The 17234-nt window shown below is 37.7% G+C and overlaps 1 protein-coding gene across 1 annotated transcript in view; it reads right to left on the minus strand.

The window, feature by feature from the left end:
- The window catches only part of TRIP11 (thyroid hormone receptor interactor 11), a 47896-nt gene that overhangs the window by 18384 nt on the left and 12278 nt on the right, over nucleotides 1–17234 (minus strand). Inside the window, exons 7-15 of the mRNA XM_020802195.3 lie at nucleotides 16054–16395; nucleotides 15437–15477; nucleotides 11442–11645; nucleotides 7184–10198; nucleotides 5521–5661; nucleotides 5241–5434; nucleotides 1907–2070; nucleotides 1595–1698; nucleotides 1185–1284 (exon numbers count right to left, since the gene is read on the minus strand). Of these exons, the coding sequence (XP_020657854.3) occupies nucleotides 1185–1284; nucleotides 1595–1698; nucleotides 1907–2070; nucleotides 5241–5434; nucleotides 5521–5661; nucleotides 7184–10198; nucleotides 11442–11645; nucleotides 15437–15477; nucleotides 16054–16395 (4305 nt within the window). The remainder of the gene's footprint in view (nucleotides 1–1184; nucleotides 1285–1594; nucleotides 1699–1906; nucleotides 2071–5240; nucleotides 5435–5520; nucleotides 5662–7183; nucleotides 10199–11441; nucleotides 11646–15436; nucleotides 15478–16053; nucleotides 16396–17234) is intronic.

Here is a 17234-nt window from a genome sequence, read left to right on the forward strand (position 1 = left end):
GATTTGATTTTGATCAATAATGCCTTAAATGACTTGAATCCAAGCTATCTGAAAGACAGCATCTCCATTTATGAACTTGCTTGGGTTTTAAAATTATCATAGTGGCCTATCTCTTGGTCCCACCAGTCTCAAAGATGTGTTTCGGTAAGGACCTGAGAGGAGGTCTTCTCAATCAGTATTCCAAAGCTGTAGAACTCACTTCCATAGGAGGCCAGGTTGGTCCCTTTTTCAGTGTACTTCACAAGCACGCGATGACTTTCCTCTCCAGGAAGATTTTTTTTCAGTAACTGGTTGAGGTTCTTAAAAATGGGGCTGTTTTAAATTTTTAAAAAAGTTTTAAATACAGTGGTACCTTGCTAGACGACAATCCTGCTGTACGACGAAACTGCAGGACAATGACTTTTTCCGATCACTATAGCGATTCAAAAAACAGTCATTCCTATGGGGGAATTCTGCTGGACATCGATTAGGTCCGTGCTTTGCAGACCATTTATTCACATGATGACGATCTTTACAGCTGAGTCGGGTTCCTAAAATGGCTGCCCTGTGCTTTCCGGACCCATGCTTCACAGGGCAGCCATTTTAACAGCTGATTGGCGCTCGGAAAATGGCTTCCCTATGGGCAATCTTTGCTGGACGACGAGGTAATTTCCCCATTGGAGCACATTAAATGGGTTTCAATGAATTCCAATGGGGAAAGGCTTTTCACATGACGATGATTTCGCTTAACAGCGATTTTCCCGGAACGGATTATCGTTGTCATGCGGGGCACCACCGTAGTGTTTATTCCATATTTTAAACTGCCTTGGGGTCTCTTGAAAAACATGGGGTATAAATATTTTAAATAAATAATAATAAAGAATGAAAAATAGGACTTGAGCCAATGTGAATCAAATGGATTTTCCCCCTACACATGCTATAGAATGCATTCACTCCTTACACAGTACACGCTTAATGGCGCAGGATCATTTTTAGGAATGGGGGAAGCATAGTTTAACTTCAGTGTAGTATTAGAATGCTTATAACTTAAGATAAAGAAAATATTTGTATGTAATTACCAGAGTAATAATCTTTATAACTCTGCAAGGTCAACAGAGATTCTGCATTTCTGTAGTAGTACAACAAAATAGGCCTTCTATGCATGGTAGGCTATTGATGCTAATTAAAATAAAATATCTGGTTACCTTGTCTTTTAAGCTCCTCAATTTGCTCTTCTTTGAGATCCAATTGTTCTGTTAGTCTTGATGCAGAATCTAGTGCTGCGTTTGCTTCTTCTAATCTTTCCTGTAAGATGAGACACATCATTATAACAAAAAGTAACCTTAATGACACAGATACCAATATAGCAAGGCCCAATTTAAAATCTATTCCGTCTCCATAGTCTGGACTATACACATATGCATGCTACGTAGACCAAAGTTTTTGCAGACAACTCCTGAGAGTTATCTGCAAAAATTCTGAAAAGCACAGTAAGACATATAATGATTTGAGACTCTTTCTCCCCACATCTTCTTTCCATTCTTCTATTAAGTGCTGTGGTTGTTTGCCATGCAAATAAGAAAAAAGGCAACATTAAAGAACCACTTTGGCCTACCTGTAATGAAACCACTTTATCTTCTAGCTGTGCTGCTTTTTCCTTCCACTCTGCAATCTGCTTTTGGTGTTTCTGTAGCTCAGCTGAATACATGGCCTTCTCTTCTAAAGATAAAATATGTACACCTAGGTTATCTTATTGCTTTTTAAAATAAAACAGAAGCTACATTATGAAAATAAAATATCTGAGGGAATTGCTCATTTGAAACTTTATGCTACAAAAAAGCCAAATTTTTGTATTTTTAAAAATATCTTTACATAGGCAGAAGATATTATTCACAGCAATTTTTCACATTATGGGGGGTTAACCTACCTCGCTGAAACTGCTCTAGCACCATCTGCAGGTTGGCAAGGGACATAGCATACTGTTTCACTTGGTCTTGAGACATCTTTAGTTGAAGCACAGTCTCATCTCTCTCTTTAGTTACAATATCCAGCTGTTCCTGCAAGGATTCCACCTGCATAGTAGCCTGATGGCTTCAAGAAAATATATATATATATAATCAACCACCAAGGTTACTCTAACGAATCTTAACTTTTGAGTTCTACCTGTTTGATGCCTGACCCTTCAAAATTTAAGTTTCAAAAGATATTTTTTTCTGGAATTTCAAAATATAAATCTAAACATCACTGTTATAGATATCAATTCCAGGAACAACAGGCTAGCATTATTATCTTAATTCCAAGGAGAAGGAGAAGATGTAGCTATTAAAAATACATATTGTTCTACTCTGGAAGCAATTTCAGCAATATAAACTGGCATTTACTATTCATGGAAATTAATACTGTATAAGGGGAAAGGGGATATTAATTCTCTCTACAAGTTATTGTTACATACAAAAAATACCATGCAATATTTAGTTGGGATATAGTATATTTTAAATTGTTTCTATTTGTATGTTGTGAGCTGCCCAGAGTAGACCATGTCTAGATGGGCGGCATATAAATGCAATAAAATAAATAAATAAATAAGCAGTTATTTATAACCATAAACCTGCTTGTGCACTCAAATGGCAATTTCTTTCTTAGAGAATCCAAGCGAAATTCACATTCTTTCCTCCTGCCCCATTAACCAGCCACTAGTCAGAGTAAGGGCACGTCCGGATGGGGGAAGTTGGAGTGGTTTCATTTGTGTGTAAATCTCCCCTTTTCAATTAATGACACTTTCTTTCTTGTCCTCTTCATTGAGCAGGAGCAGGCCATAGTGACCCCCCCTTTTTTTGTTAACTAAAGATGACTAGAAATCTCATCCCAATGGTTCAGTCTGTCAATTAGCTACAGCAGAAGCTGAAATATGTCCAAGAAATGGCTAGAGAAAATTTAGAAATTGCACAGCACAAACAGAAAGTTTACTACGATAAAAAAGTAAGGCACCATAATTTCAATATGGTGGAGCAAGTGTTGGCACTGAACACCAAAAAATGTAGGAATGTCCATTTGTGATGAAGAAGAAATTTAGTGCTGTGAATTAGTTAACTGAAAGATCAGGAAATGGACTTCAGCCAAAAGTTTATAATGCCAGTAGTTTAAAACCATATGTGATCAGAAAGGATGTGTTTCCTGCATTCATTACATGAATGTAAGGGAAAAGAGTAATGGATGGGTGATGGGAAGTGGTGATCCTACTATGGAATCATTCTGACATGTGAATTGTGATGTGTTTTGCAAAATTAGTTTTAAGCTTTAAATGGTAAGTTTATTTGTAATGTGTTGTGTTCTCTTGAATGGGTTTTCATGTGTGTTAGAACCATGGCAACTTTATATGTATGTCATAGTGAAACAGTAATACATCTACCTAGGATGGTACACATACTATTGCCAATGTATCTCATTTATCTAGAATAATGTTGTATCACTAAGAAAATATACTAAAACAAATTAAAATGGTTGAGTAGGTGAAAATAAAGGAGGAGTGCTCTCCATCATCCCTTTCAATACCACTACCCACCAAATATGTCACAGGGCTGTCATCTCAGATAACACTGGCTACAACTCAAATTGTGGGCGGTGTTATCTGAGGTGACAACCCTAACCATCCGCACTGACTACAGAATGGGCTAATTAGGAGCACTACAGATCATACTAAGAAATATAGCCCTTCCCTGTGCCGAAAAGGAATGACACATCTCTAAAAAGATGAAAGATGGATCACGCTAAGTCACAACACACATGGACACAGTAAACCAAACAGTACCCAAAAGCAATCCAAATAGTGAGCTACTCTGACAGTGTGGAAGTGCCAAAAGTAGTAGAAAGAAAGCAAATTTTGTTTGCATAGTGGTCACTGGAAAGTGTGCATCTGTGGAAAAGGATATATGTATGTTTATGCAGCTATGGGAAAGGATGTCTTTACATCTAGGTGTGTGAATGAATGCTTGTTTAAAAATGAGACAGAGAGACTTTGATCCTGCCTGCTGGGTCACGTAGGGAGACAAAATGGTTACCAATTCCTGCTCTAAGTTGTAACTGACTTTACATATAGGGTAAGAATTCCATTAGAAAAATGCATTCCCTCTCATGGAGATGAACCAAACTTGCCTCCAGCTCTCTCAGGACACTTCTTATCTGCTTGCAATTAAACAATGTGTGTGTGTGTGTGTGTCGAGGTAGAGTAATGATGGCAGAAAACAGGTCTGGCCAAATGTGGGCTAGAGCCATTTGGAAGACCTGCTTTGTGGCAGCGGTGGTGGTTCTGAACCATTTCTTGTCTGCTACTGCTGCATCTGCACAGAGTCATATGGGGGTCTTTTTTAGTTTTATACTTTTTAAATTAATGAAACAGAGACACAAATTATACTTTAAGACATAACATACAAATATTGTATGACATATATTAAAGACTGCAGAACATGCTATAACAAGACGTAGCTCATTAACTTAAAAGAATACTAAACAAATTACAATCCACAGGTGTTGCACCAAAAAATAAATTTCTTTCTAAGCAGGTTCATCAGGGCATGCATGCCTTGCTTTAAAGCATAAGTGTGCTCCTGAAAGTTTCCTAGAGGTACGATTCTGCTTTAAAACAATTGCTGTCATTACAGTTTGGAGTGTGCCAGCAAGGTGGCCCCTTTGCTGAGTAAGAGAGAAGTCAAATGCAGCTCCCTGCCCCAAGGAAGTTGCCCACCTATGCTCTATTCTTTCCTTCCTCTCAAGTGTGCAGGGCAGATCAAAGAGGGCCCTTGTATTCCAGTTTAATATGTGCTTCTGTAAGAACATTTATCGAGATGTGGATACAAGTCTTGTCTTTATATCCAACACTCATTTAGTGACTCCTCCCAACCCACTCTATTGACATTATTTTAACTATTAGTTTACTGTGGGAAAGTTGTACAAGTGAAACAAGTGGCATTTTGAAATCACAGAGGCAGAGAGAAAACTGAAAATGAGATAAGGCAGGAATGGGGGGGGGGGATAAATGACATGTATGCTAAGACATTTCAAGTGCACCCCATCAGAAATCTGAAAAGTCTGAATATGATTAAAGAGTGAAATTTGTCCTATTGATACCCTATCTAGTTAATACTTACATTACTCTTTGAGAGAGACCTGAGTATTTATAGGACTAGCAGTAATTTTTCAGGCTATTTGCTGACCAGGAGGGTGAGGATACTGCCAAGACTATACTATACAAAACAAAGCATTACCTGGCATTTTCCACTGCAGTTGATGAAGACTGCAGCTTCTCCTCCAAAATCTGAACTTTCTTTTTCAGCTTAGATTCCCGCTCCTCAGCTGCTAAAGCCTCACGTGTGGAAGTATCTTCCCTTTCTAAAAGATGATTGCGCAGCCTCTCCAATTCTTGATTTAGACGTTGTTCCTTATCACGTAAATGCTGCACCTGTGTGTAATTGAGGTCACATTTCTTCATACTTTCTTACTATACCCTCATCAGCCCATACTTTTATTTTGAGTTTTATTCCATACCTCACTCTGTAGGGCACTAGTCTCCATTTGTTTCTGCTTGAGTGCCAGCATGACTTGATCTCTCTCATGCTGAAAAGTGACAGCCTTTTCTTGCATTGCCTTGGCCTCATTCAACAGCTGGTTCAGCTCCCCTGCATTTCCCTTTCAAAAATAAAAATACTGTAAAGAGATTTATGCATCTTTAAATAAAGAAAGTCATGCCTTACTTAAGTGTGCTACATTAAAGTAACACACTGAACTAAGGCATGATTCTTGCCACCTCACTTCAAATGCAGAGATAGCATTATATTTTCTGTAGAATACTTCTTTATTTCAGGATTCAGAGGATTTGTACCTCTTTCCCCAAACTCCTAAATGATGAACAGTCTTCAGGCTTATCAACCAAAACCCCACAAAAGTGAAGACACAACATTTCATCATGGCATCAGGACCTAACACAACTGTCCAACAATTGCATTAATACCTCCTCTCCTGAAGAAAAGGAAAGATGCTTTCCCATATGGTGCTATACAGTTACATGGCCCTCCCCTGTGTTGATATAATTTCAGTATGCAGTAGTGATGTATGCACACTACCTCTGGGTAGTGTGGGCGGCATATAAACTGAATAAATAAATAAATAAGAACAAAGAAACAAGGAGAACAAGCCCAATGCCAAACAACATCCTCTCTCTGCATTTCTCACTGGCCAAATACCTGCTTGTTTTTTCTAACCTTAACAATGTTTTTTTACACCAGTATTCACTACCTTTTTGTACATGTGTATGCCTTGCTATTTCTAATATTTGCCACTGGGTCTGAAGAAGAGGATTGTAATCCATGAACGATTACACTGAAATAAATCCATCAATATCAGAAATGCCACAATACTTCTTTCTTATTTTGCTCTAAAAGATTAACAAGCTACCCCTCTCAAAATTGCTTCAGAAGAACGTTCAATGCTCTCATTACATCTGCTTGCTTAGATGCAAGCCCTACTGAAGTCCATAGGACAATTATACATTACTAAAATTTAAAAGAAAGATCAAGTTTGTATTGGTTATTTCACTGTGGATGTCAGTTTTCAAATCTCCACTTAGTTAAGATAGAGATCATTAGCGCCCATATGTACCTTATGAGCATAACCTCTAAGCCTAACATACTGCAGATAAATTCACCAACAGGAAAAGATGAAGTTTGTATTCTCATGTACTTTTTTGCACTTTATCGTAAAAAACAGATAGAAATATACCGGTAATAGATAAACTAAGACCATCAATTCTGTGCACACTTATGTAAGAGTAAGTCCTATAGCATGCTGCAGAACTTATGGCTAAATAAATATGCATCATATTACCCTGCAAATCCTATTCACTCCAGTTCACTTCTTTTCCATTTACAAACTTCACATCTTAAATAATAAAAATATAGAACTGGTCACTATCTCAGTCTACAGAGATTCTTCATTTTTTGCCCAACACAGAATCAGTACAATATATCAGATATTTCTACAAGAGACGTAGAAATGTACGTTGGCAATGAAAGTTAAAATTATTCCTAGAATTTGGCATATGCAAAATTAGCTGTTTCCAACAGCAATCATATGTATTGCATGACATAGCAGCAGTCACACCTCCTTCTCCTCTGCCTCTAAATCAAAAATAAAAATGCTACTCATCACACACCTGCTCTCTTTCTTTCAACATTTTTTCAAATGTAAGAGCCTTCTCTTTCATGGAATGAGATTCAAATTCCTTCTCCTTCAGCATCATAGAAAACTGCATGTTCGTCTCTTGAAGTGCTCTGAATTCTGTTTCTTTTTCTTGACACCTTGCAACTATTCTGTCATTTTCTTCTTTCAACTTACAAATGTCCATTTCTAAAATAAGAGTTCTTTCCTTTAGGTTAGTGACACCTTGCTTCAACAACTCATTTTCATTCTCTTTATTGCTAAGATTTTCACCAAAGGAAAGCAATTGATCACTTTTTGACTTTATGAGCAAATCTTTTTCTCTGAGCGATTTCTGCAAGAGATCACATTTCTCCTTCAAGTGCTTTATCTCCAAATGAGACTCCTCCTGACATTTCCTTTCTACTTCTGATGAAGCAGCCACAGAATCAGACAGCCTCTGATTATTCTCCTGCAGAGTATGGATGGTTGCATCTTTTTCCTGCAATCTTCTTGTCATGCGTTCCAGTTCCTCAATTAGTGGTTTGGTTTCATTGGCAAGTGTCTGAGATGTGACATTGCTAGGAATATCTAACGGATGTTCTTCAGTTGAAGAGACCAATGGCAGAGGTTTTACCATATCAAGCTTGCCCAGAATAATATCCCTGGTATTGTTAAGCTCTCCAATGGTATGCTGAACTTGTGCTAATTCTTGGCTAAATGTTTTCAGTTTTTGCTCATTCTGTTCATAGGACTGGATTAAGCCATTATATTCAATCTGCAACTGAGAACTGTTCTCACTGTCAGCTGAAATTTGTGCCTGAAGCTTCTGAAGTTCTTCTTGGAGAGAAGCAGATTCATGCTGCATATTCTGGACTGTGGTCATCACTTGTTTCTTCCACTCTTCCATTTTCTTCACTTGCTGTTTCAGTTTGTCACGCTCCTGCAAAAGTTCTTCAAACTGATTGCTATTAATTCCTCCTAACTCACTGCCTGTACCCATGTTGGAGGTCTGTAGGACAGTCAATAACGTTTGACATTTTTGGCTTAAAGCGTCAATCTCAATATCTTTTTCTCTAATGATACGAGACAAATTTTTGATTGTTTCTCGGGACATATCTTCACTGCTGCTTTTATATTCACCAGCTAGTTTTTGGTTTTCTTCCTGCAGTTTCTTCAGTGCTGCTTCCTTAGCTGCTACAATATCGATCATCTTATGATAATCTGTTTTTAACTGACTGTTCTCCCTAGTCTTCTCACTAAGAACTGCCAGGACTTGCTCTCTTTCCATTGCATAAGCTTGCAATTGCTGCTGAAGAAAAAGAACATCCTGTCGATAAGACGGGGAGGAAACCCTTGCATGAAGAGCTTGTATCTCCAAGTTTTTCTCTTGGATAATCTGTGTAAGTTTGCCAACTTCATCTTTGGTTAATTGATCAATCTGTCTACTTAGTGAGACATTCTTCTCATTCAACAGCTTAATCTCCATTTCTCTCTCCTTGATCCCTTTTACCAGCCTTTCAATTTCAGCTTTAGATAAATCATGTTTCTCATTCCCATTTTCACCGTTCAGTGTCTGGACTTTGGTTTCATGAAAGAGATCTGTATGGTCTGGCTGAATGACTTTTTTCTGACTGTGCAACTGCTCTATTGTTCGTTGTAGGCTTTTGATTTCTTCATCTTTATCCCTGCATACCTGCTCATGTGCAATGTTCATTTGCTGAAGCTGAAATTTAGAGTCCTCTATCTCTTTTTTATACTCTTGCAGGGACTGCTGAAGTTGGGCCATTTGCTGATTTTGATCCTCCAACACCTTTTTATTGAGTTTCTCTTCTTCTTCAAGATTATTTTTAAGTATAGTTAATTGTGTTATTTCCGCTTCCAGTTCAGTGATGATATCTAGGGTTTTGGGCTCAGCCAAAGGGGGTGACCTATTCTGCTGTTCTTTTAGTCGCTCAATTTCTTCTTTCAAATGATTGTTCTCTTCTTTCATGGCTGAAAGGTATTTCTCTTTTTCTTCTAAATTTTGTTTCAGCAGTTCAAAATTTTTGGAGTCCTTAATATAATTGTCATGTTGTTGCTCCAACTCAGAGGCCCTTGTCTTAAACTTTTCAACAAAAACCTCTTTCTCTTTTATAAGCTCTGCCAGCTGTTTTTGTCCTTCCAAGCTACTCGTTAACATTTCTTTAGTTTCTTCATGGTCAGCTTCCATTTGTTCAATGTTCCTCTTGAGTTCTGCAATCTCGAAGTCTCTCTCTTGATTTAGTTTAACTAAGCGCTCATGATCCAGCTGTAATGCACTGGTATTCATGTTCCGTGCATTTGACAACTCCTCAATGGTTTGCTCATATTTATGAGCCTGGTCCAACAACTGGCTTTCAGCTTGGTTTAGTTCATTTTCTAATCGTCCTTTTTCAATTCTTAAAGCCTCCAGCATGGTATCTTTTTCAAAAACAATCTTATTTTTTTCACTACTTGCTTCTTGCAACTGTTGTTTAAGTTCTTCATATGCTACGTGAAGATTTTCCTTTTCTATCTGAAGATCTAAAATAGATTTCTCCAAGCCTGTACTTCTTAATTTACTTTCTGAAATTTGTTCATTCAGCTTTGCATTTTCTACTTCACTTTCTTTGGCTGAATGACCTTGATAACTATCATATTCTTCTTTTATTTTTGTTAACTCATTTTGGAGTGCAGAAAGTTCCTCTTCCCTTTGTAATATATTTCTTTTAAATTCTACGATTTCCTGTTTATATTTTGAACTACACTGCTGGGATGTTTTTAGCTGTTCTTTTAAATCTTTTATTGTATTTTCCAGTTGTTGCCTAGTCATATGCAAATCATTAAGTGTAAATGTACACAGCTGCAATTTCTGTCCTTGGCTTTCTAGCTCTTTGTTCATTTCCAGCTTCTCAGCTTCCAACTTAGATGTTCTTCTTTTCTCTGAATCTATGTCCAGTTTTAGTTGGTTGATAGTCTTAGCAGCTTCTGCATTCTGTTTAGTGAGGTGTTCTTTTAACACAATCACATGCTAAAATAAAAACAAACAGATGTTAAAATAGTAAAAACAAAACAAAACAACCCACCCCATCCTACCCAGTCATAACAAATACATAGCTAGAATGTAAAAACATTTCATTAATCAGTGAAGTTTTTTCAAAATAAAATTCATGTGATATTGTTGTCTTAAACATTAAGACAAATAAACCTGAACTTCACAGTATAAAATTGATCAAACTAAGGTCCACAACTGTGTACCAGGAATCCATTTTACCCTTTTCCTATGGTTAGGACCACTCAGCCCCTGGCCAGCAGGTGAATGACATGCTATACTTTGGTGATTACTGTCTCCCACATTCTAAAGGTTACCAAATCATGATACTGAAGTTTCTCGCCTTAGACTATGTCTTATTTTACATTACAATACTAACTTATTATAATAAGCATGTTTCTACTAGAAGTGAAAAAGGGATTCAGATTTTTTTCTCCAGAAATTCTTGTTAACATATTGTATTTTTCCATGTATAATACGCCCCCATGTATAAGATACCCCCACAACCTTTTCTAACCCAGAATTTCTTTCTTCAGAAGAAAGTGGAGGGGGAAAGCAGGAATCATCAAAGCGATTCCTGCTTTCCCCCTCCACTTTCCTCACAAGAAAGCACTTTCTTGCGAGAAAAGTGCTTTCCCCTCCACTTTCTTCGCAAAAAGTGGAGGGGGAAAGCAGGAATCAAAGCACGTTGATGATTCCTGCTCCCCCCCCCATTTCCTTGTGAAGAAAGTGGAGGGGGAAAGCAGGGGTCAAAGCGCTTTGATCCCTCCCCCTCCTTACTTCTGTGTATAAGATGACCCTAAATTTTTAATCTAAATATTTTAGAGAAAAGTATTGTCTTATACACAGAAAAATACGGTAATCAGAAACCCTAAGTTTAAAGCTTGTTAAAAACGAACACTGAAACATTGCAAATGTCGGTTTTGGCTCTGTGTCCTCAAAGGAGCAAGTTCTTTTAAGGGAAGATGACAGAAGAGCCAAGACTCTGTGACAGTGCAAGCACTATACACAGAAAAGGTAACAAGTCATCTTAACACTATAAAATATATCCCTAAACACCATGCAATGAAAACATTATTTTTTAGAGCACAACCCTCCCCTTCCAAAGACCATAGACCTTAAGCTTGGAAAAGTCACTGAATGATCACTCCCAGAATCTTCCATCCAGTATGCCTGCTTAGAACACACAATTCTGCGTCATTTAATTAATTAAATATATAACCTGTGTAGCTTCTTGGTTTTGTTTGTCCAGTTCTTCTATTTCTGCTGTAAGAATTTCTTTTTCAGCAAGGCTTTCAGCAAGTTCCTGTTGTTTCTTTTCCAAGGCCTGTCTCATCTGATTTAGCTCCACATTCTGTCCTTCAGGGAATACATGCATAGTCTCGCCCTTTGACTGTAAAGTTGCTGCTTCCTTCTGAAATCCTTCCTTAATGTAGACAAAAAAAAGACACTAAATTTAAATTTGAATGTGTTCCTAAGTATTGAATTAATATTTAAAAAATGAGTTTGCAAGTTACTTGTGAGGGATTTTTTTTCCAAAAGCAAGCCTGTGAGATCATATGCCAGAATTTGTATTCAAGATTCTGACAGACTCTTTGTCATTGTTTTTTTTTTTTGTTAAAATAGACTAGCAGAGACATTGCTGTACAAACTAAATACTTTGTTTTTAATGGCCTTTATACTGCGTTATTATACTCTCTCGATTAGCACATCCTGGGAGATTGTGCACTTCTACATATTGAAAGTGATGGGAGAATCTATGGTAAGCTCCTACCGTTCATAGCACTTTGGGTTCACAGGTGTCTCTTTTGCCATGGTATTAAGGCAGGAAGAGTTTAACAGGATGTGTACCTCCTCTTTGTTGAAATGCAGAGGTTATTGACAGAGACATGATTTTCCTACAAGAGGAGAAGAACATCTTTGCAGTGGGTTTTCCCACCCACTCACCTTGATAGGCAGGAGTTCATAATCAATCATAATCAATCTTTTTTTGAACTCCTGACTCTCTCTGGTGATGAAGACAACCTGGGAATTCTAAGTTCCTGCCTCCACTTTGACAGCAGCTTGTTCCTCATCTCCTTCACTTACTTCTGTCTGTGCTTTCTTTTAAGTCTAGGAACATGGAAAAGAAGGTCTCTAAGTAAACTTTAGACAGATTCATTGAAGCCTGTTGGGCTGCTTGCTACAAGGCTTTGGGTAAATCAGTTCCTAGAGGTATCTATATGAACTGTGATGACCCCGCAGCATTTGGCACAAAGACTGCTGTTGGGTATATGTAGGGCTGCTACCTGAAATATACAATCTTCCTTTGTGTGGCTTTATAGCATGGATTTCTCTGCCTCTACAAAGGCACTTTTCGGATGCAAGGTCTTCCAACAGGTTGTCTCCTAGTAGGGGAGAGGCCTTGCCAAGGGCTGCACCTAGCCTTAGAGCTTTGGTAAGTCCCATTACAAGGATGTCTTTCCCTTGTAGAAAAAAGTAACAGTGGTACTTACTATAATATACTCCTTTTATCCCTCCCCACCCAGCTACAGCTGCTAACTGATGCTGTTGGGATAGTTTGGTTATACTGGGGATTAAGGGGGAAGTGAAGGCTATCTGTCCTCCTGGTTCAATATTCTACTATGCCCTGTTCTTTTTTTAAACTTAGTTTATCAAGTTTGAGGTGTGGACATAAGATTCCTGGTTTGTTCTCACCATCAAAGGTAGCTGGGAGCTCAGAAACAAAAACGACTATAAGCCCCTGCCTATCTAGGTGAACAGGAGGCACAACCCATTGCAAGGATGTCCTTTTCTCCCTATATAGAGGAAAACATCTCAAGGTAAGTGTGAACATTACTTTCTCATCCACATTCTGTGGCAAGAGGAAAATCAGAAATGCGACAGGAAAGGTTTCAACGAATTGCACACTTCATTTGCTCACTTTATTTCAGCATGGAGTGTATCCTTGACCTGACTGACTCCTGGTTGCAGGTTACAGAATGTGCCCTCCTCCTAACTGTGCATCTTCAGTTATAAAAATCCCTCGGCGTTCTTCAACATATTTTCTTTCCTTAGAAATATCTGTGGTCATTTCCTGAGAAATAGGCATGTATAGCAAAACCAACAAACAGATTTTTGGTTCTGAAGACACACCATTTCATCAGACTTAGGAAATAAGGAGGAACAGGTATGTTTAATACTTGGGTGTGAGTCCACAGGCGAATACTAGGAATTTCTATAAAGGACTAGGAAAGAATCCTAAGTAAAACCTTGCAGGCAAAGTAGACAAGATGCCACAATGCTGTATGTAACTCAGTATAAGTCAGTTTCATAATAATCCAATAATTTTGACAAAAGGTTTTTAAAAACTAGTTCATGTCATCTGATGCATGATTATTCCCAGTTGCAGGTATATAGAAACACATACTGGAGTGGTAGGTAGTGAGCCTAGAGGGAAATAAAATGGAAAAAAGGTACAGTCTGTGACCTTTCAATTACAACAAAATGCATGCAAAGCAAGCACAATGACATTTAACTATAAAAGTGGCATATAACAACATGCTCAGATTAGCAGTACATTGTAGTAGGCCAGGCAACCATTTCTCTATTAAGAATCACATAAATCAAATATAATTTCTTGATGGAAGTAGAACAGTTTACTTTCATAAATAAAATAATATAGGTCAATATCCAATGTTTGACTTCCAATATCATACAAACAGAATATAATGGAAATTGGAGGAGAGGATTCCCCACCTCTCTGATACTGGCTCTGGAGAACCAGGGAATCTCTGGAGATAATTTTTTGAAATGCAGAAAACTGAAGCATGAAGTGAGAAAAAGAAATTTACTTATACTGATAATGTAAAGCCAGTGTTAAATTTTATTCATACAATGGGTATATCATGTAAGAGTATCTATTGATCAGCTGAGTTAAAAATACCTAAACAAAAAAACACCCTAAAAGGGCAAAAAACAAAATTAACATTCAGAAAATGATGGTTGTTCTAGGCTTTTCAGGTTGTTTGGCCATGTTCTGGAGGCTTTTTTTTTCTTCCTACCGTTTCACCAGTGTCTGTGGCCAGCATCTTCAGAGGACAGAAGCTAGAACTCTGTCTGTGTTCTGGTGTAGTATGTGGGATAGTTGAGTATTTGTAACTGTGGGATTAGCTTTTTGTCCTTTTCAGGAGATTGGGTGATTATGGTGATCACGGTATTTTTTATTATGGGTGTATTGTTGTGATAAGGGGGAGATGATCTATCACTGTGACTGATGGGTGTCGTTAGCTAGTCTTTTGTGTGCAGTGATCACCAGTCCTTGTGACTGGGTAGAGTTTGTTGTCTAAGGTGAAAAGGACAAAAAGCTGATCCACAGCTACAAATACTCAGCTGTTCCACACACTACACCAGAACAGAAACAGAGTTCTAGCTCCTGTTCTCTGAAGATGCTGACCACAGAGACTGGCAAAACTTAGGGGGGAAAAAAAACCTCCAGAAAATGGCCAAACAGACTGAAAAACCTACAACGACCATCGACTCACGGCCGTGAAAGCATTTGAGAATACATTTAGAAAATGTTTCTTCTTTTTGAGAGAGAGCGCATTTCTAAGATAGGTGTATGACACTAAAGGATTTTGATCTGTCACAGACAATGGCTAAAATTCTGTTGCTCAGTGGAAGTTGAATCATAATTTTGGGCCCATTCCTCGTAAACAAAGCAGTTCACAGCAATTCTTATTAGGAGGAATGGACTCAATGTTATGATCTAACTTATGCTAAGCAACATAAGTTGGCTCTATGTATCCGTTTTCTAAGGCATCAAAAGGCAATTATGTCTTGGTGAGCCCATGGCCAGAATCTAGTGATGAACTTAAGTTGGATCCCACAGCTTCCACCATAATTAACAACTCCCCTCCCCTTCAGTGGTCTTATTTCATCCTAAAAACTGGTTAGGGCACACTATGAAACCTCCTGGAGCAGGTTTTGGCAGCATGCAGGACTGCAACAGCTGGAAAGAGAAGGAAAGTCCCTTTTTCGCTGACCCCAAATATTAAAGCACATAGCTGGGTCTTGGGCAGCATCTGGCAATAGAGGGCCATGCATTCCCTTTGATATCCTATTCATAATAGTTACCAAAATCATAAACCAGCATAATGTCCTCCATGGGTGTTTGTATGGGTGGATGGCAAACCAGACAGTAAACAACAATTTCTTTCCCTTTAGCAATCTGTTTACCTGATCTAATCTTTTCAGTCTTGTAATTTCATTCTCTGCATCTGTAAAGAAAATGGATAAATGAGCTACTTTTTAAAGAAGAAAATAAGTCAGAGACAGTTGATCAGAAAAGAACTTAAGTTACAAGCTGAAATACTCACATTAAAAACAGCAGTGAATACTGCATACTAAAAGTAATGTGTTAATATTCCATCACTTTGAACACAATCTTATCCCTTTGAAAACAACACAAAACTAAGCTACAATGGGACATCCAAGAGAACTTAGCTTTTTTTCAGTGACAGAAAAGCAAACACAGGACAGCAGCATAATTTTGAGAAATCCTTCAGAAAAAAAGCCCTATGCTTTTAAAATGTTCTTACAGGCACTCATTTTCATACAATTAGGCTAGGAACCAAACAGGATAGATTCCTAAGAGATACTTCAAGTTTCTTCATCAGATTACAGCCCCCCCATCATCCTGAGTAGAAACTACTGGAACAGAAAACTGTCAAATGGCCCCTCTGCTTTGTCCATGTGCATGCCTTTTTGAGCCCCAATTTCACATTTTTCCTAAAATGGTCTTCATATATTAAGACTAGGCAAAGGGTAGCACCAAATTGCTCGTGCCATCATACCAAGTAACGATTGCTGTAGTCGGAGCACTTCTGTCTGAAGTGACTCAACTGAATTCTTAGCAATCATCTGCTGTAAATTCAGATCAGCCTGTTCTTCAAGAATAGATGTTTGAAGTGTACTGAATTCAGTTTTTAGTCTTTCACATTCCTGTTCTAGTTGAGTCTTCCCCTTCTTCATCAATTCAAGTTCTTTTATGAGACAATGTTTTTCTTCAGCTGCTGAGGATAACTCTTGACTTAAACTTTTCACTTTATCCTGCAAGTTCTTCAAAAGAGGTGCCGCAGAGTCAGATCCACTTTTCTGTAGGTCGTGTTCATTAGAACTGTCAAAAATCCCACCAGCTATAAAACAAGAGGGGAAAACTTTTATGGGCATTTTCTTCAAGGATGTCATAAAACAAAGTACCAGGGACATTTAACAATGATTTTTGGATCATCAGGTATTTACTGTATAACTATTTTACTAGACCCATGCATCTCACATCCACTAAGATCTGCAGGCAGATTCTGATTTACAGGAACTGTATTGTCATACACAGTAAAAGCAACAGAAATTTTTATTACATTTTTTTCATTGTATACCCAGAACTCTATGGTTTACAGGTCCTGCAAAAGTCCACTGTTCACAGATAGAAGGGAAATGTAAGCATCTAAGAGAAGTACAAATATAGGGAGGCAAGCAACAAATACATTAAAGTAAAACACATCATATTATGCCACACACACGCTGGCTGGATGACCAATTAGAATAATTTTTGAGTGTTCTTATAATATGCTTAATGGAAAAGAAATGAATTTTATTTCATTATGTTCTCACTTTTAATAACTGTGGCATTATAGAAATGTATTTTCTGTTGTTCTAATTGTACCTTTTTAGGCTATAAGCTCTTTCGTTTTTTAGAATGTAATTAAAACATTATTTTTGGTGTTTTACTGTACATGTTCATGTATTTTGAAGTGAATTGACTTAAGTATATGCTTGCCACTTTAGTTTAGTTTTCATATTTGTTAAGCATTTATGCCTGCAGCTTTTTCATTGCTGTTTTCAATACATTCTGACTTATTATTTATTTTACTATTTTTGTGCTAAGGGAACATAGAAGCAATGTAGAGGAATAAAGCCTGTAAAAATAGACAAGGTGATGTTGCCTGAAGTCAGTACAACAATGAAAAGATTTATA

The sequence above is a fragment of the Pogona vitticeps genome, chromosome 1, assembly GCF_051106095.1.
Source record: "Pogona vitticeps strain Pit_001003342236 chromosome 1, PviZW2.1, whole genome shotgun sequence".
Taxonomy (NCBI): Eukaryota; Metazoa; Chordata; class Lepidosauria; order Squamata; family Agamidae; genus Pogona; species Pogona vitticeps.